The sequence below is a fragment of the Amblyraja radiata genome, chromosome 2 (assembly GCF_010909765.2).
Source record: "Amblyraja radiata isolate CabotCenter1 chromosome 2, sAmbRad1.1.pri, whole genome shotgun sequence".
In the NCBI taxonomy this organism is placed as follows: domain Eukaryota; kingdom Metazoa; phylum Chordata; class Chondrichthyes; order Rajiformes; family Rajidae; genus Amblyraja; species Amblyraja radiata.
This window is the reverse complement of record NC_045957.1, coordinates 42,278,076-42,299,039: the sequence shown is the minus strand read 5'-3', so window position 1 is coordinate 42,299,039 and position 20,964 is coordinate 42,278,076. Positions and strand designations below refer to the sequence as shown.

The 20,964-nt window shown below is 44.0% G+C and overlaps 1 protein-coding gene across 1 annotated transcript in view; it reads right to left on the bottom strand.

The window, feature by feature from the left end:
* Positions 1–20,964, bottom strand: part of dgkb (diacylglycerol kinase beta) — a 568,450-nt gene that overhangs the window by 327,004 nt on the left and 220,482 nt on the right. The window contains exons 13-14 of the mRNA XM_033045582.1: positions 15,682–15,755; positions 13,233–13,307 (exon numbers count right to left, since the gene is read on the bottom strand). Of these exons, the coding sequence (XP_032901473.1) occupies positions 13,233–13,307; positions 15,682–15,755 (149 nt within the window). The remainder of the gene's footprint in view (positions 1–13,232; positions 13,308–15,681; positions 15,756–20,964) is intronic.

The window sequence follows — 20,964 nt, the reverse complement described above, 5'->3', positions numbered from 1 at the left end:
ATTTCCTATCCATGTCAGCACTACCCCCAATACTATGTGCCCTAAATCTGCCCACTAATCTCCTATGTGGGACCTTATCAAATGCTTTCTGAAAGTCCGGTGCACTACATCCACTGGCTCTCCCTTGTCCATTTTTCTAGTTACATCCTCAAAAAATTCCAGAAGATTAGTTTTGCATGATTTCCCCTTCGTACATCTATGCTGGCTTGGACCGATCCTGTTACTGCTATCCAAATGTGCCGCTATTTCATCTTTTATAATTGACTCCAGCTTCTTCCCCACCACCGATGTCAGGCTAACTGGTCTATAATTCCCTGTTTTCTCTCTCCTGCCTTTCTTATATGTGGGATAACATTAGCTACCCTCCAATCCCCAGGAACTGATCCTGACTCTATAGAACATTGGAAAATTATCACCAATGCGTCCACGATTTCTAGAGCCACTTCGTTAAGTACCCTGGGATGCAGACCATCAGGCCCTGATGATTTATCAGCCTTCAGTCCCATCAGTCTACCCAACACCATTTTCTGCCTAATGTGGATTTCCTTCAGTTCCTCCGTCAATTAGGGGTAGGCTATTTAGAACAGAGATGAGGAAAAACTTTTTCATCCAGAGATTTGTAAATCTGTGGAATTCTCTGCCTCAGAAGGCTAATTCGCTGGATGCTTTCAAGAGAGAGTTAGATAGAAATCTTAAAGATAGCTGAGTCAGGGGATATGGAGAGAAGGTAGGAATGGGGTACTGATTGTGGATTATCAGCCATGATCATATTGAATGGTGGCACTGGCTCGAAGGGCCAAATGGTCTACTCCTGCACCTATTGTCTATTATATTCTAGAGCATTAAATGTGCTGAAATGGTGTTCTGTCTCTCCCAAAAGACACAAACACATTTGTCATTTGTCCACAAATTACAACATTTTGGCGAGAAATTTCAATTCATTTAAGAGGCATGCAGCAAGGAAACAGGCCCTTCAGCCCAGCGTTCAGCCAACCAAGATGCCCTATCCACCAGTACTTGACCTATAACCCTCCAAACCTTTCCTATCCATGTATCCAAATGTATTTTAAATATTATTATAGTACCTGCCTCAGCTACCTCCTCTGGCAGCTCGTTCCATATACCCACCACCTTCTGTATGAAACAGTTGCACATTAGGTTCCTGTTAAATCTTTCCCCTCTTTATGAAGGAATAAAAAGTTATAATCAGAAGGATGACCATGACAGTACTTGGATTGTAGTTGGAACTTACCCGGCTAACTAACACCCTTCAAAGGTGACCTGCCATACTTGCTAATGATCAAGTGAAAGGATAAATAAGAGTCCCTCTTACTTGAGCAAAAAGCTTGCAAACTTCACTTTTCAAAAATATGAAATACAGGTAGATTAAATAGTTTCTGATCATTGTAAACCCACTTCTGAGACATCCTGGTAATAATAACGGTGCAATTTTAAACGACTGGCAAAACCTCGATGGAAACGCGTTCATTACAAGAATCGCCTTCATTTCCGCGATGTGTTGTTGCTGCACATTAATTAACATTTATTTCTGTAAAATATTACTGATGCACATATGGGAATGCACCCGTTCATTCGCACTTCTTTTGCCTTGCACTCAAAGTTCACATACAAAGCCAGCAGAATGATCAAGGACAAAGCTGAAAACGCAGACTCTTTCTGATTTCCTCAGTGTTGCAGTATATTTGGCTATGTCACTCGTTGAGAATTAACAGATGCAGCAGACTAAGAGAAGCTGAAAAGTTATTTTCATTAACAGTTCAGTTCTCTGAGAGTGAGTTTAATTTTTAAATTTCCATTTTTGGTTTGCTGCCATTTGCCTTCCATCTGGATCTTTGTTTTGAACCCAGTTTGTTTGTAATGAATATTAATCTTTTTTCCTAGCTGTTGGTCATTGGTGCAAATCCAACAAAATATCACTTTCTCTGGGAGAAAACGAATGGAAATGTCAGGTCGAAATAATAACAGTTCTCTGTGGGAAATCCGATGGAATATTATGAACATTATATACCCAGGCTAAACGATGCCATTGAAATATGCTGCTGAAAAAAACCTGATGCTATTGCTGATTCATTCTTTGGATCTCTGAAAGAAAAAAAAGATGTAGCCTTTCAGAGCATTGAGGACTTTGTTGCCCTTTCCCCAGAACCTGTGGTCAGAGTGGACCAGGATACTGGTCACATGATCTGCCTCTTTGAATCAGCCTTCTTCAATGGGCCTCACTTTGTGACATGACTGTCTTGTCTTATATTCAATGACATGGGAAATGAAGGCCAGCATCCGATGTAACTCTGACAGCACCTCATCTGCTTGTCCTGTAACGTTCAGTGATCTTTGGGAAATTGGGGGGTGATGGAGAAAATGTGACAGACAAATTTCCTTTCATTTCATTGATATTTTATATTTGTTGCAGACAAAAGGACTGCGTGTGCCTCACTTTAATAATAATAATAATACATTTTATTTATGGGCGCCTTTCAAGAGTCTCAAGGACACCTTACAAAAATTTAGCAAGTAGAGGAAAAACATGTAAGCGGAATGAAATAAATAGTAGAGACATGACTAGTACACAAATTAAAGACAGAATTCAATTCAAAACACAAATGAGGCAATTCAAGCACAGATGAAAAGGGAGGGGGACGTGGGGCTAAGGATAGGCAGAGGTGAAGAGATGGGTCTTGAGGCGGGACTGGAAGATGGTGAGGGACACGGAATTGCGGATCAGTTGGGGGAGGGAGTTCCAGAGCCTGGGAGCTGCCCTGGAGAAGGCTCTGTTCCCAAAACTGCGGAGGTTGGACTTGTGGATGGAGAGGAGACCGGCTGATGTGGATCTGAGGGACCGTGAGGGTTGGTAGGGGGAGAGGAGGTCAGTGAGATATGGGGGGGCCAGATGGTGGAGGGCTTTGTAGGTGAGGACCAGAATTGTGTAGGTGATCCGGTGGGAGATGGGAAGCCAGTGAAGTTGTTTGAGGACTGGAGTGATGTGATGCCAGGATTTGGTGTGGGTGATGAGTCGGGCGGCTGCGTTCTGGACCAGTTGGAGTCGGTTGATGTAGGTGGAGCTGATGCCAAGGAGAAGTGAGTTGCAGTAGTCCAGTCGGGAGGAGATGAAGGCATGGATGAGTATTTCAGCAGCGGGAGGTGTGAGAGAGGGTCTGATTTTGGCGATGTTGCGGAGGTGAAAGAAGGAGCTTTTAATGACATGGCGGATGTGAGGCTCAAGGGAGAGGGTGGAATCAAAGATCATGCCAAGGTTGCGGGCCTGGGGAGATGGGGAGACAGTGGTGCCGTCGATGGTGAGAGTGGGGTTATTGATTTTGCTGAGTGTGGATTTGGAGCCTATGAGGAGGAATTCTGTTTTATTGCTGTTGAGTTTGAGGAAGTTATGTTGCATCCAGGTTTTTATAGCTGACAAACAGGAGTTGATATGGGAGAGGGGGGGGGGGGGGGGGGTTGAGGGGGGATTTGGTGCCGAGGTAGATCTGGGTGTCATCGGCGTAACAGTGGAAGTCCAGGTTGAAGTGGCGGAGTATCTGACCAAGGGGGAGGATGTAGATGATGAAGAGGAGGGGGCCGAGTACGGAGCCTTGGGGAACGCCTTGAGTGACTGTGGCTGTAGCAGAGGTGTGGTTATGGAGAGAGATGAAGTGGGATCTGTTGGAAAGGTAGGAACAGAGCCAGCTGAGTGCAGAACCTTCAATGCCAAGGTCCCCAAGTCTGGTAAGCAGGATGTTATGGTTCACTGTATCGAAGGCTGCACTCAGGTCGAGGAGGATGAGGATGTTGAGGGAACCAGTGTCAGCAGAGGTGAGGAGGTCGTTGAGGACTTTGAGGAGAGCAGTTTCTGTGCTATGGAGGGGGCGAAAGCCAGATTGGAGGGGTTCAAATAGGTTATATGCAAGGAGGTGGGAATGAAGTTGTGACGCAACGATACGCTCCAGGGTTTTTGAAAGAAAGGGGAGGTTTGAGATTGGGCGGTAGTTAATGAGAGAGGAGGGATCAAGACCAGGTTTCTTTAAGATTGGTGTAACGGCAGCAGTTTTGAAAGCGGAGGGGACAATTCCTTGGGACAATGAGGAGTTGAAGAGATTAGTGAGGTAGGGGCAGAGAACGGGGAGGCAGGACTTCAGCAGGGGAGTGGGGAGAGGGTCGAGGGGGCAGGTAGTGGGTTTGGAAGAGCTGATGAGTTTGGAGATTTCAGTAGGGGTGACCAGGTCAAACTGGGAGAGGAAGCAGTGTGGAGGAGGGGTAAGGAGGTCAGTGGAGATGTTGAAAGGAGGGGCCTTGGTAGGTGGTGGCGTAGATGCTGGGGAGTCGGGTACAGGGGATAAAGATTGATAGATGGTGCTGATTTTATCAGCGAAAAAGTGGAGGAATGAGTTGCAGAGATCCAGAGTAGAGGTAGGGAGAGTGTTGGCTCGAGGCTTGAGGAGGTTGCCCACTGTGGAGAAGAGGGTTCTGTGGTTAAGGCAGGGGTCGGTGAATATGGAGGAGAGGTAGGCAGATTTTGCAGCAATGAGGGCATATTTGTAGGCAGTGAGGTGGAGTTTGTAAGCTTCATGGTGGACTGTGAGAGATGATTTCTTTGTGAGTCATTCAAGTCGGCGACCAGTCTTTTTCAGCTTACGAAGTGCAGGTGTGTACCAGGGTGAAGATGTGTTGAAAGTTACGGTTCTTGTTTTGAGGGGGGACAGAATGTTATGGGAGGTAGACAAGGTGGAGTTGAGATGGTTTGTGACATCATCAGGGGAGATATGGGTTGAGTCCAGGGGGAGAGTGGTGGAGAGCAGGTCAGAGAGATGGTGGGGATCGATAGATTTTAGATTACGGAAGGTGATTTCTCGGAGGAAGCGGGGGTGAGGTGTCGGAGAAGGGATGGTGAACCGTATAAGCTTATGATCAGAGAGGGGGAAGAGGCATGGATGGAGGTCGAGTACCGGTTGATTTGTGGAGCAGACCAGGTCAAGGATGTGACCTTTGTCATGGGTGGGAAAGGTGACGTGCTGAGTGAGAGAGCAGTTGTCATGTAAAAAGGCGAATTCAGATGCGAGCTTGCAGGTGGAGGAGTCCATATGAATATTTAAGTCACCAAGTAGCAGCAGACGTGGGGAGAGGGAAGTGTGAGGAGTTCAGTGAAGTCAGATAGGAAGGAGGGGTTTGGTTTAGGTGGCCGGTAAATGAGGATTGTAATGTTTGAGACCACGTAAGGCCCTGTTGTGACTAGCACAAGCAGAAGGAAAACACGTCCGACATCTTGTAAGTATGATTTATTCTGCGCCACCCACAGACACTTCTCCAAGGTCACCTGCTCTCGATCACGAGGCACAGCCCTTTATATTAAAGGGGCACTGGCATTTACATATACATCACATCTCCCCCTTTACTTTAATTACAATTCTCCCCTTTCCCTTAAATTACATCCCCCCCCTTCAACGTTGGTCAAATTAATAACTTGAACCGTAATGAATTTAATGTGGATAAAGTACCACAAATAACACAGTGCTCGTCATACTACAAAACTATTTAAAAAATTGCCCAACAATTTTACATAACAAGTCGAGTTGGGGGTTTTGACAATCGCCCACTTCTCGTGCAAGTCGTCTTTCCAACTCGTTCTGTGTCGTATTTCTGTTGTGTGTGAGTGTGGCTTGGCTCGCTTTGAGCCGATTCCCCCACCACAGGCCCTTGTGATGCGGCCTGTGATAGTTCGCTTGAGTTTGGGAGACTAGCTCCTTCTGGGTGAGGGGTTCCTCCTTGTGGGAGAGTGTTCGCACTTGTCTGCTGCGTGTTGCCAGGGCATGGCTCAGCTGCTTCGTGCGCAGGTCGTATGTCCTTCCTGTTCCTGCGGAACTCTGTACCGCCCGGTGTAGAGATGACGTAGCTCCGAGGGGACAGGTCTTCTCGTGCAATACAGCCGTGTTGCCACTCAGTTGGTTTGGCATGAAACCATACCTGTTGTTGTTGTTGTTCCAGGCGCGGCAGCGGCTCGACGCTTGCCTTCACATTGAAGTATGCTGCCTGTTTTTCTTGTTGGATGGCCAGTTGTGGTCCCATGGGAGGGACATGATGAGGCAGTAAGAGCGATAGAGGCGATGGCAATTTGCTTCTTAACAGTCTACTGTTCAGTAACTGTGAGGGGGCATAGCCGCCTGTCCCATCAAGTGGGATGTTGCGGTATTCGAGGATGGCGTACATCGGGTCATGGCCGCTGCGTTTGGCTTTCCTCATGATACCTTTTATAGTTTGCACACAACGCTCTATCTGCCCGTTGCTCTGTGGATATATGGGACTTGAGGTGACATGGGCAAATCCCCAGTCATCCTGGAACCTACGAAACTCAGCAGACAAATTGTCTCGTGTTGTCTGTCATCACCAAGTCAGGAATATCATTACGGGCAAAATGCCCGTCATCTCACGTATCACCGAATGTGACGTCATGTCTGTCAGTTGCGCTATTTCTGGGTACTTGGAGTAATAGTCCACTACAAGCAAATGGTCAACTCCATCCAGATGGAAGATGTCCGCGCCGACCTTAGACCAAGGTTTGCTGGGGATGAAGTGTGGTTGGAGCGGCTCGCTTGCTTGTGCTTTCCTTGTCGCCTGGCATATCGAGCAATTTCCCACAGTGTCCTCAATCTGTGCATTCATTCCTGGCCACGCAAATAAATTGCGGGCTCGTTGTTTCAGTTTCACAACTCCCAGATGTGATTCATGTAGCGCGTTCAGCATCTGCCTCTGCATGCTTTGGGGGACTACGATTCGGTTTTCCCTCAAGACTAATCCGTCAACTTCAACCAGCTCGTCATGGTATGTATGAAATGGAGTCAAGTCCGAGGGAAGATCACGCCTGCTACTAGGCCAACCCTTCCTTATATACTCGCACAACAGTGTTAGGGTTCGATATTTCTTTGTTTCAGCTTTGAACTGCGCTAGGCGCTCGTCTGACATGTGTAGGATGGCTTCTACAGCATGTATCACGTTCGGCAGGGTGCGGTGTACTCTTCCGCAGGTGTGTTTGCACGGGGCAGCCGGCTCAGGGCATCGGGGACAAACATTTCCCGTCCCGGCTTCCACCGTATTTCCACGTCGTACCGTAGCAGGTGCATTCGCATGCGTTGGAGTCTGGGCTTAATTTGTGTAGTGGCTTGGCGAACAAACCTACTAATGGCTTGTGGTCAGTAAGAATTACTGTGCACTGACCAACAATGAAGTCATGAAACTTTCTGCATGCATACAGTATGGAGCACAGCTCCTTCTCTATAGTTGCATAGTTGCGCTCGGCCGCGTTCACACGTCGTGATGCGTATGCAACAGGTCTCTCGTCTTGCATCAGGACCGCTCCAAATCCGCTGATGGAAGCATCTGTGGCAATTGACATGGGCGCGTTCACATCGTACAGTTTGAGTATGGGTGGTGAAGTGAGAAGACATTTCAGCTTGTCTACTGCATGTCTGTGCTTCTGCTCAAAATGCCATGCTATTCCCTTTTCTGTTAGCTGTCTAAGTGGGGCGGTGATCTCTGAGAGGTTCGGAATAAACTTAGCCATGTATGTCACCATCCCCAAGAACGTTTGCACTTCAGCCTTGTTTGTCGGGTATGGCATTTGTAGCATGCTGCTGACACGAGATGGGCTTGGTGACACACCTGCTTGCGAGATGACGTGTCCCACATATTCAATCTCATTTGAGCGCATTACCGACTTTCGGGATTGAGCTTTAGGCCGGATTCTTTCACCCGTTTGAGTAGGGCTTTCACCCTTGCGTCATGTTGTGCTGCGTTCACACCCCAAACGAGAATGTCATCGACAACTATCTCCACTCCTTGTAAATCGCCAAACTCTTCCTGCATCGCCCGCTGCCAAATCTCACTTGCGGATGAGATTCCAAATGGAAGGACGAGGTATCGGTATCTCCCAAAGGGAGTATTAAATGTGGTCAGACGCGAGCTGTCATCGCTCAGTGGGAACTGCCAGTACCCACTTATAGCGGCAAATTTTGAGAACCATTCTGCCTTCGGCATGCGGGCTGCAATGTTCTCGAACGTCGGCATTGGGAAATGCTCCCTACGAATGGCCGCATTGAGGTCACGTGGGTCAAGGCATATGCGAACTTCACCATTAGGTTTGCTGACCACAGTCATTGAATTCACCCAATCTGTCAGTTCACTCACGGGCTTTATGACTCCCAAGCTTTCCATGCGCTCTAATTCGGCTTTGACCTTATCCCTGATCTTATAGGGGATAGTGCGTGGCGGGTTTTGCTTAGGTTGCACGTTCTCTTGCAGCGCTATGTTGTACTCATTTCTTTTTAGCCTTCCCAGCCCTTGGAAAATCTCACGGTTTTCCTCAATGATCCTTGCAGTGCATGATGGGCTCGCACTCACGCTATCAACCGCTTCCTTTCGCACAAGAAGCCCTAACTTTTCACACGTTAGTTTCCCAAATATGGGTTTCACATTCCCCCTCACTATTTGAAAGACAACCCTGTGTTCTTTCTTACCTACTTTGTCGTTCCCTTTTGCCTGCCCCACGGGCTTCATTGTATGTCCAGAATAGGACCACAGTGTCACGTTCGTCTTCAGTAAGTCAAGACCAGTCTTTCTGAACAAGTGCTCTGGCAGGATGTACACTTGAGCTCCAGAGTCAAGTTTGAACTCAATGTTCACATTGTTGATGCTGCACATCTGTCCCCATTCACACGTCGACCCAATCACAGCATCAGTCACCCCGTCAATGTAGAAGACATCAACCTCGTCGTCCACTGGCTCAGGCAGCGGCGAGGCGTTCATCTGGAACTCGACGTTGCGGACGTCACGGCTCCAGTCCCCAGCTTTTTGGCTGATTCGCCGGTCATATTGTCGGGGACGTGGGCGACTGTTAGGCGCTCTATTTACCGGGCAGTCGGGGGATCCGGAAAGATGTCCAATCTCTCCGCAGGTATAACATCTCATGTACTGAGCAGGGCAGTAGTTGCCTTTATGCCCGCGGGTGCATAACCGGCAGACGGTATCCTTACCAGAATCACGGATTTCTGTCTGTGTTGTCTGGGTCGCGAATCCCTGCCTCGGCCCCAAGGCCGACTGGCGCTGTCCCGTTTCACATAATCAACTGTCTCTTCGGTGTCGATGGCGGTTGGGGCAATCTGCTTCATCTGTTCGGCTGCTGCTTCAGCTATCAGACACATGTCACTACATTTTTCCAGTGTTAAATCATCGCATTGTAGTAGTTTTTCCCGGAGCGGCTGGCTGGTGATGCCACAGACAATTCTGTCTCGTAGCAATGAGTCATGGATAATGCCAAACTCACAATCTTTGGCTAAAGACTTCACTGCAGTCAGGTAGCTGGAGAAGGTCTCCCCTCGCCGCTGATTACGTGTATTAAAGACATATCTTGAGACAGTTAAGTTCTTTTTTGGTTCACAGTATGTCTGAAACTTATCCTTCAGGGGTTGTATTTTGTCAGTTTCCTCCTGGGTAAACTCAAAGGTTTCATAAATCTCCTGAGCTGCCGGCCCGGCTACGTGGAGGAATGTTGCACAGCGAATATTATCTGGTTTATTTGTTAGTTCTGTTGCCGCCTCGTACAGCTGGAATGCCCTTATCCAGTCCTTATAATTCTTGGCCACGTTTCCTTGCATGGAGAGTGGTCCCGGTGGCTTGAGTCCTGCCATTCTTTTCTTTATTTTTTTTTTTACTTTGACACCATGTAATGTTTGAGACCACGTAAGGCCCTGTTGTGACTAGCACAAGCAGAAGGATTACACGTCCGACATCTTGTAAGTATGATTTATTCTGCCCCACCCACAGACACTTCTCCAAGGTCACCTGCTCTTGATCACGAGGCACAGCCCTTTATATTAAAGGGGCATTGGCATTTACATATACATCACAAGGATGACTGTCATGGAGGAAAGGGCTTTGAAGGCGAGGAATTCAAATGATGCTACTGGGGGGAGGGTGAGTTCAGTGATCCGAAAGTTCTGGTTGAAAATAACAGCGAGGCCACCTCCATGGCGGGAGGAGTGGGGTTTGGAGATGTAATTAAATCCAGGTGGGGATGCTTGATTGAGGGAGAAGAAGACATTGGGTTGTTGCCAGGTTTCAGTGAGCAGGATGAAGTCCAGAGTGTTGTCAAGGATTAGTTCATGGAGGGCAAGGGCTTTGTTGTTGAGCGACCTGGTGTTGAGGAGGGCAAAGTTGGCATTGTGAGAGGGTGGAGGGATGGGGGCAGGCTGGAGAGATCTGAAGTTGTCCCAATTGACAGTGCGTGCGGTCAGCTGGGATGGGGGGGTGACGCGGTTGAGGGGGGGCAGAGCGTGGTAGTGAGCAGATGGATGGAATGGAATGTCCGTGGTTGAAGTAAACAAGCTTGCGTCGAGAGCCTCTGTGGATGAAATAATAATAATAATAATAATATATCTTTTATTGTCATTGCACGTCAGTGCAACGAGATTTAGTGTGCAGCTCCACTGATGTACAAGAAAGGTAAATAAATACAATACATAAATAAACAAGCTGAATTGATTGACGTGACCATCTGAGGGAGACTGTCCAAAGGGGGTGGGTGGGGGGGCACTCATTAGGGCCGGTCCAGAGCCGCTATAGCTCTTGGGATAAAACTTCCTGAGGGGTCGACGTAGAAGTCTAAGCTGTTTAATGACTTGGATGCAGGATGGGATGTGGTTGTTGAAGAGACCAATCAGTTGCAGAGTTGAGTATTTGAGCATGATGAGGAGCCCGAGCAGCTGCAGGAAGCAGCAGAGAGGTTGTCTCTGAGGGTGAGGGTGCAGAGAGGTGTCCAGCAGAGGAGGTGAAGAGGGGTGTCCAGCAGTGAGGGTGCAGAGAGGTGTCCAGCGGTGCAGGTGGAGAGAGTATCCAGCGGTGAGGGAGCAGAGAGGTTGTCCAGCAAAATGGGTGCAGCGAGGTGTCCAGCAGTGAGGGAGCAAAGAAGTTGTCCAGCAGAGCAGATGCAGCGAGGTGTCCAGCATTGAGGGAGCAGATAGGTTGTCCAGCAGAGCAGGTGTAGAGGTAGTCCAGCGATGAGGGTGCAGAGAGTATCCAGCAGTGCAGGTGCAGAGAGGTTGTCCAGCTGTGCGGGTGTAGAGGTAGTCCAGCGATGAGGGTGCAGAGAGTATCCAGCTGTGCAGGTGCAGAGAGGTTGTCCAGCTGTGCGGGTGCAGGGAGGTGTCCAGCGTCGATGGTGCACAGGCACAGGCACAGGCACAGGCACAGGCACAGGCACAGGCACAGGCACAGGCACAGGCACAGGCACAGGCACAGGCACAGGCAGGTAACAGACAGGCAGGTAGGTAACAGGCAGGTAACAGACAGGTAACAAAAGAGGGGGGGGAGGGGGGGAACGGCGGGCGGAGAAGCGGCGAACAATCAACGCCAGCGTCCTCTCCGGGCAGCGTGCAGGTTTCTAGCGGTTCTAGCGGCTAGCAATATAGGCAAACTAAAACTGTAGACAAACTATAACTTATCATAAAATTGAAGCTGGAGACGGTACCATGTGACACCGACTTTTCTCTAGTTTCCATCTCACTTCTATTTGTGAATTGTGTATTTCCCAGGTATATTCTCAGTGATGCTGTGAGCAACAACAATTCACCCAGTCCAAAGTTGTGCAGATGAATTCAAAGTTTCTACCCCCACAGTCTCAACTCCATTGACTTTCCCTACTCATTCACGATGAGGTTGTATGCATGTAGTCCTGACGTTTTGGATGATTCCTTTATTGAGCTTCAAACTCATCGCATATCCATTGCTAAGGAAGCCAGTTTCAGTTTCTCCCCATGGAAGCCTCCTATCCAAACCATATTTTGTTCCCTCAATTCTTCTCGCTTGACTCCAATGGTTCACTTTGTACAGAAATTTGAGCTTATTCTACAAACTCTATCCACACCCAACTCCAGATTGCCCCATCAATGTTTTCATCTGTTGACTGCTTCTCTTGTAATACATTGGTTTCAGAAGGATTTTTACAATCCCTTCCACAGCATCACCTCTAACTTGGCAAGATCTTCCAACTTTGCATGTCAGCACTCTGTTGCATTCTTCTGCCACCAAACTTCCTCAACTTCATGCTCTCCTCTATTTCATTGGCTTGAGCTAACCTATTGGAATGACTAAAATATCCTCCCTTTTCTCTCACTATTAAGAAAAATATCCTGAAAACAGTGTTCAAATCTTCAATTGCCACTACTGTTTTAATGCTACTTATGGTCAGCACCTAGTCTAAAACTGTGAAACACATATGTTTAACATTACATTAATGCCCAATGTAAACACTCTTTTTATGAACACCTTTTTATTCTTTACTGGACTCTGATGGACAACTTATTAAAACTACATCTCTTTTTTTTAAATGAAAGAAGGTTCAGAAAAAAGTACAATTGTTCACTATAGTTTTGTTTATGTTTTACAGGAAAGAGCCTCTATGGTTGAATAGAAAGCCAGATGTTTAAGATATTATACTGTTGTTTGTGAATTAGGAAACAGATGTGTCTGGTAATCTAGCCTCAGGCTGATTGCAATCTTGTAATGTTTCTGTAAGGTTAAGATTTATCAGCTTGTACATCCCACCCTGCTGGGAACACAGGGTATCATAACAAGCTGCACAGCGCATAATTCATACAAGAACCTTCTTCACTATTTGTCTTCAACATTAATGAAACTTGTCAACTCCCAAGATAACAAAAGTTTCTATGCAGATTTAAGAGACTTAATTGTGTCTCAGTCACACAAAAGGAGATTTTCATGATCTTATTAAACACCGATGCATCAATAAAAATATATTGTGTCTTAATTAGTTTGAGGTGATACCCGTGAAATTGTTTTTACATACCTTATAATAATTGCAGCAGAATTTTACAGGTTGCAATTTCTGATTAGATCTCAGTCATTAGAGAATGCAATGTGTGTCGATGCTAATAAGTGAATATCTCTCTGAATAATTTTGTTCTCTTTGTAAAAATATTACACTATATTTGGTAATTGTGCTACAAAAATAAGATTAAATAACAAGGCACAAATTATTTTCTATGGATTATGTTAGTGTTTAGTGTGAGATTGGAAAATGATATCCATTTACTTTTAGAAACAACTCACATCCCTTTTGTTTAACATATATATTAATAAAAATTCAATGTTGGTAATCTTTTGGATGTTCAACCTGTACATGATACTTTTAATTACTGCTTTGCTGTTGTACTTACCCTGGCATTGGGCCACTGCTGCCAAGACTGTAAACCTGGCGTGGATTCAGAAGGAACTGGAATTTTCTGAAGATTCTGTGAAAAGAATATAAATAAACTTCCATTAGTTTAAAATAAACAGATCCATCCAGCAATCTGTTTTATGTTGGAGTTTCATGTCAGCTATCTAAAAAAAGTTTATTTTATAAAGCATAACGGACTCTTTACAGACAATGTAATACCTGTGAATTCATCATTTAATAATAATGAAGAAGTGATCTGTATTGTTACTGTAATCATTTTAATTTTAATGATGATTTATAATGAAGGTCTTTTCCAGAAGGGTGCTTGGGTCAAGCTTGTACTGGTGTCACACCTAATTAATGTCCCCAGGTAGTGCTTTTACAGAAATGTGAGTTGAAACAGTGCATAAGTCACAGGGGAGGATAAATAGAGGCACTTGCAGGGGATATTAACTAGACATGACATTTGTACCAGGTCATGTTTTCTATTCTTTATTTTCACTCCACAATTAGCCAGTGACAATTTTAATTCAGTATTTCATAGGAATGCAATGGAATTAAAGGGGACAATTTTATAAATTTACCATGTGACGTTTATCTTGTTAGATTTATTTTTCAAAAATATGACAGAGTTCAATATTATGGCAATCAAGCAGTGTCTGTCAAGGCAGAGGAATGATTCCTATAATGTTATTTTATGTTTGCTGGGGATGGATAAGACTTTAAAAATAAACTGACGACATCAAAGTGCAGTTAGTATCAGACATATTATTTTTCTCAACAAAACTGTAATTTGAAACTTTGAAAGACAACGGACATCTCACTTCTCAAATGCATTTTAAAAGCATCAAAAGTTTTGCTGTTTTACAGATAGTTGTTAGGGATAAGATGTTAATTATCACCCTATGGAATAAGCAGGAAATGGTGGAAGTTTTATTAAAAACTGCATTAATTACACAAGCGTCGTGTGGTCATTGTAATTTCAGGAAAAGCTGCAGGAGACATTACTTCGACCAAACACGGTAACAATGATCACAAATTTCCTTGGCTTGTGATATTGTGTCAGATGGTGCTCCACTTTGCTGGCACAGTCAACATTTGTGGAAGATCAGAGAACGATATCTCAAGAGTATGGGAGCAGACGGGACCTAACACTATCAGGCACATCACCGGCACTAATTCCCCTCTTTAACACTGAAAGTTAGGGCATCTCCTGCTTTGCAGTGCTACATGTAGGTTGCTAGACCCCTCCCATTCACTTGCTGGATATCACACTCTTCAGTCTATTGTGCACTTTGACAAATTTGGCTAAGTACTTGTACAAATATTTTTGGAGGGTTTTGAAGGTGTAGTGTATTTATCTGCCTTGTTATTTATCACCACTTCAGTCTTGTAGACACCACCATGCAGCTACTAAGTTCATAAGTTCTAGGAGCAGAATTAGACCATTCGGTCCATCAAGTCTACTCTGGCATTCAATCATAGCTGATCTATCTTTCCCTCTCAACCCCATTATCTTGCCTTCACCTGACAACCTGACACAGTTACTAATCAAGAATATGTCAATCTCTGCTTTAAAAACATACATTGAATTGGCCTCCACAGATTCCACAGATTCACTACCCTCCAACTAAAGACATTCCTCCTCATCTCCTTTCTAAAGATTTGTCCTTTTATTCTGCGGCTATGGCCTCTGATCCTAGTGGAATCACTCTAGTGGAAACATTCACTATCCAGGCCTTTCACTATTCGATAAGTTTCAATGAGGTCCTCCGTCATCCTTCTAAAATGTGATTAATCGTTGCCACGGAAAAGTTTGTAGCCTTTTTGTAGGAAGCAAATATTTCAGCAAATATTTGTTTTACAGTACCCCTATTTAGTGCCAATCATCACTGGGCAGGGCTTCATTAACATATTACTTATCTCATAGTATTTTAAGAAGAGTTTGAATTCCATTGGTGCAACACTTAACAGACCAGTAAAAGCTGAAAGACCCCACCGACTGTGCCTGTAAAACTCTCCCCTTCCTCCTTGTACGATCTCCTCCCTTCACTAGTGACAATTGTCTTTTAGGAGGCGTAAATTGATTGAGCTCATGGTTTGACATTTTGGAGTCTCTAAAGTCAGATACCCAATTCATCCAGGTTTCTGGCTTTTCATCACCTGTGTCCCAACTTGGATATAAAATACACCCAGGTAATATCAGATAAATAACATTCATTCCCATTGCCATTTTTGACAAAACCAGATGATGCCTTCTGATTGAGTTGGATACTGACTAATCTGTATTTACATTAAAACATGTAGCACAATAATAAATTTATAATTACACGGACTGATCACTGGTCCTCTGCGTTTAGAATTTCGGTTTAATTTCTCAGCAAGCACAACATTCTGCCGTATTTCCTTTTTCCACAAATCACTGAAATACAAAAACAGAGGCTCACCTTTCTCCTTGTTTCCCACCACTTTTGGGATTGACAAAAACCAGAAGCGGGTGTGTGCCTGGAACTGGTGTAACCTGCAAAAAGATATCCAAATGATTCAATGCCAACCATCGCAATGCAGGGCTTCATTTACGCATATTATAACCATATAATATAACCATATAACAATTACAGCACGGAAACAGGCCATCTCGACCCCTCTAGTCCGTGCCGAACACATAGTCTCCCCTAGTCCCATATACCTGCGCTCAGACCATAACCCTCCATTCCTTTCCCATCCATATAACTATCCAATTTATTTTTAAATGATAAAAACGAACCTGCCTCCACCACCTTCACTGGAAGCTCATTCCACACAGCTACCACTCTCTGAGTAAAGAAGTTCCCCCTCATGTTACCCCTAAACTTCAGTCCCTTAATTCTCAAGTCATGTCCCCTTGTTTGAATCTTCCCTACTCTCAGTGGGAAAAGCTTTTCCACGTCAACTCTGTCTATCCCTCTCATCATTTTAAAAACCTCTATCAAGTCCCCCCTTAACCTTCTGCGCTCCAAAGAATAAAGCCCTAACTTGTTCAACCTTTCTCTGTATCTATCTCATGTTATTTTAAGAAGCGTTTGAATTCCATTGGCGCAACACTTAACAGACCAGTAAAAGCTCAAAGACCACACCGACTGTTCCCGTAAATCTCTCCCCTTCCTCCTTGTATGGTATATGACCTCCTCAAACACTACAGATGGAAACAATAGCCCACATGGGAATTTGGTTAGGAGTGCGGTGTGCAGTTCTGATTGCCCACTCCAGGAAAGATATGGAAGCTTTGGAGAGGGTGCAGAAGAGGTTTACCAAATGGCTTACCAGAGGGTATTAGCTATGAAGGAGAAGTTAGACAAACTTGGTTTGTTATCTCTGAAGCAGAGTCTGAGGGGAGGCCTGATGATACACATAGATTGGGTGGACAGTCAGAATTGTTTTCCCAGTGTGGATACGTCAAACACAAGAGGTCATAGCTTTAAGGTGAGAGAAACAAAGTTTAAAAATGTGTAGAGGAAGGGTTTTTTTTTACACAGAGAGCTGTGAGTGCCTGAAACACACTGGCAGTGGTGTCAGGGGGTGGGGGGGTTAGTGGGGGCAGGGCGGGCAGTGCCCAGTCCCCCTGCACTTCACTACATCCCTGGGGCCCAGAGTCAGCTGCCTCTCACTGTTTCATTGCAAATTACGTGCTGGGCCCAAAGTTCCCACGGCTGCCCATTGATTATTCCTTCAGCACCAACAGTTAAAATCAACTCGATTAATTTAGTGGGAACATTAATAAGAGGCTGCACATGATGCCTGATTTCCATTTGCTATAATTTTTACAATGACTGCTACAAATTTGTAAGTAGTTAAACATTTTACATCACATTCAAATATCATATGTTTTATGTTTTCATCTGGCATAGAAAGCCATTCAGCTACAGAGTTTATGCCAGCACTCAGAGCAATACCATTCTCTCACTTATTTCCTGTGACACATTCTATGTCACTTGCCCATCAACTGCAGCCTGATTCTGTTGCCATCCACTTACTTCAGAGGCAATTTATAGTAGTCAGTTAACCTATCAACAGGCACATCATTGGGATGTGGGAGGAAGTCTGTGCACCCTGGGAAACCCATAAAGTCACATAGACCGCAGCAGAGACCAGGATCGAATCCGAGCCACTGGATCCATGGAGCATCAGCTCTACCAGCTGTGCCACTGTGCTGAAGAAAATAAATCAATGCATAATAGTCCAAAAAATATAAGAAACACATCCAATACCCCTAACTTCCAGTGAAGAAAGATATTAGATCCACCTTTTGCACACATCTTATACCTTGAGACAGAAGATCTCTGACCTCCTTATAAATTGTTTTGAAAGTATTTATTTTCATCAGATTTTCCAAGGACTTAACTTTTACAGTTAATTAAATAGTGCATTTAATTGAAAGCAAATCTACGATCATTGTTCCTTTATCATAATTGTTACTGTGGCATTTGGCACCACACTTTTATTTAATGTTAACACTAACATATCCCTAAAAACAAATGCCATGAATCAGTCAGTGCATTTTAGAAAACTCCCATGAACTTTGGAAACATTAAACCCCAAATTTCAAAGCAATGCCCTACATTTTCTTACCACTCCAGTACGAAATAGTCACAAACTTCCCTTGAGTATTTGTCATATTTTTCTTTCCATGATCACATTGCTGTCCTTTTCAGAGCATTAACTATGTGCCATTGGAGCACAGAATGACAGAGATGAAGTACCTAACTACCTCAGTATGAAGTCCCGATGGAATCAAGTAAATTAATGAGACTCATCCAAAGGTTATGTATGATCTATTACTTCCTCTAATTATAAATAATAATCCTGATCATTATGCTGGTTAGCTATAAAGAACTAAGATAAATGTGCTTAACCATGATTAATAGACATCAATGAATTACATAGGTCTCTTTCGTTGCCATGGTATCTCTAGAGTGCGCCACAGTTATTCCTTTTTGTTTCTTTTCTTCCCTGATACAGGCATTAATTCTTTGGGAAGTAAATATGAATTTGCTTTGCAAATCGGTTTTAAACTTCAGTAGTACTTAACAATCCTCTTAGTGCACTATTCCAAAGAGTTAAGGTACTTGAGAACACCTGAACAGATGTGTGAGCACTGCAATTAAAGGAATCATTTCCTGAGTAACACCAAAAGAAATATATAATGTTATTTCTAGCACTCGGGGTAAAATCCATCCTGACAGCTGGAAGCCATAACTTAATGGTGTGTCATATTGGCAGTGCCAGAGCTAAAGAGATGCCACCTTTATCACCCATCCCACACTTGGCAGCTCATTCTGAAACCTGAGGGCAAACAGCTTGGCAAATTGTATTTATTTTATTGGAGCTTGAGGTGATCACTAAATTGTTGCATGAACCAGAACTACCTTCTCTCTGTCGGTTCATGAGGAAGAGCAAGTGTAATCTTTGCTTCTTACGTCAACTGCCATATTCATTCATTGCTACTGAGAAAGAAATAAGACGTCTGAGAAGCCATCAAGTTGGGATAAATAACCCATTAATTTATCATACCATCAATCAAAATGAACCTCCATTCCACCAAGTGCCAGTGAGTGTCACCAGCGCAAAATGTTGTTCTCCAAGCTTTATGGTGTCACTGCGAAAGATGAATGGAAGCCTTTTTGATGCACAGTCCCCATCTCCTCCTTTCCCCTTCTGAAGGTGGTGGCTCATTCTGGGTTATTCTCAAATTAGCAGTCTTCCCTCTCCCCCCTCCCCCCCCCCCCCCCCCCCCCCCCCCCCCCAAACCTTCCGCTCACTGTTCTTCCAAAGTTTCTGTGCTTGTGTCAGCCTGGATTGCAAGTAAAGTATACTATTTACAAAAGGGAGCAGATACTGACTCAATCTTTTATTGTCTTGGAAAGTATGTTTTAAACACAGCTTTAAATTAGCATTTATAATTAATATACAGGAACAAAACTCAAAGGAAGGAAAACTAGACCACTAATAAGGAAAATATTGACAAACACAATCCAGACTTTGTGATTAAGATTTGGAGGAGACAGCATGATTTCTTTCAGAGAGTGGTTGACAATCAGAATATAATAATGTTAAGTTTATTTGGCTAGTATCTCAGATTCAGTTGGTAATGCAAAGATGTTTTTCATTGAGAAGAAAATGAATTTATTGTGATCGTTGCAACTACACACTGAAGATGAAAAAAATTCAGCCAATCTGGTAAACAACTTGGCATACAGCAAGGGAGTTGCTATTCGCAACGCGTCCACTTGAGTGACAGGAATAATTAATGTTCTAATTACCTGCCTGTTGAAAAGAATCTGGCTCATCTTCAATGAAACCAGCTTCATGAAAGAATCTTTTTGATCTGAATTGTCAAAACCTGGCTTGGAGCAATGCACGTACAGTGGGCTATTCCCATTCTGGTGATCCTTTGCTCCCATTGTTTGACTAGACTTGACATGCTCAGATAGTGACAGAGTTCTGTATGTAGTAGTCTTGTCATGGTCAACAAAGTCTCAACAAAGAAATCTGGAAAAGGATTCATTGAGTTGAAACACTGTTATTTCAGTGTTGCAAACCACTTTAGTGATTATGTTAATCAAGCATTGTGTTGCAAATTACCTTTATAATCTTTTGCTTCTGAATAATTAAATATTGTGCTGATACTTTCAATCATTAGTTTACCATTGAATAGCGCAGTCTAACTTTATTGTATTTTGACTTTCAGGAAGAAGTGGTGTGTGCTGGACAAACCATGCAAACCCTGTGGTGAATAAAAACTAGTAAGAAGATGTTTGTATTTGCACATGGCATGGGGACTGGGAAGAGAGTTTTTACTCATTGTGCAATAATTCTAGTAGACGATATGATCAATATTAATGTAGTAACAACAAACAATAGATGCTGGTTTACACAAGAAAACACAAAGTTCTGGAATAACTCAGTGGGTCAGGCAGCAGAATAAGGAGAGGTGGCGTTTTTGGGTTGGCACTGGAGTCCCGATGCAAAATGTCACCTATCCATATTCTCCAAGGATGTTGCCTGACCCGCTGTTACTCCAGCGCTGTGTCCTTTTCTGACCAATATTAATCTTTAGGGGCTATGGTCACTTAAATGTTACAGGTGAGTGGTTGCACTAATCATTGTGCAAGCAGGCATCTCACCATTGAGGTGCAGAAAGTGTAATGCTTACAAACAACCTGCAACTCTTAGAGGGTTGACGAATCTTGCTATTTGCCAAGATAGTACATCACATAATACTGTAAAGCATAATTCAAGATCGCCAATTCACATGTGGTGAGGGTGTTTGTGGAAGAAATAGAAAAGTATAAAAGGGTTTTCTTTCACTCTTAAGAGGACAATGATGATTCTCCAAATATGAGTTAACAGCAATGCAGCAAGGGGTTTGATGCATCAACGCCAGTACCTTAACTTTAAGGACCTATTTAAAAAATGCATTTAAGGAAGGATTAGAAGTTCCACTGCATAGCTCAAAGTTTTTATGGAGTTCACAATGGTTTAGTATCAGAAAATTGATTAGTTGAAAGTGTAGCTTAGATGGATAAATTCTACCAAAGCCCTCTGACAAGTATTCATTCTGGAGACAACTGGACTCACAAGGTTGACATCCTTGTGAATGATAGGTTTCACTGCAGCACATACTTGCAGGCTAGACATCAAAAACAACAGCAGGCCTGCTGGAGGTTGAAGGCCAGCCTGGTTGTAGTTCA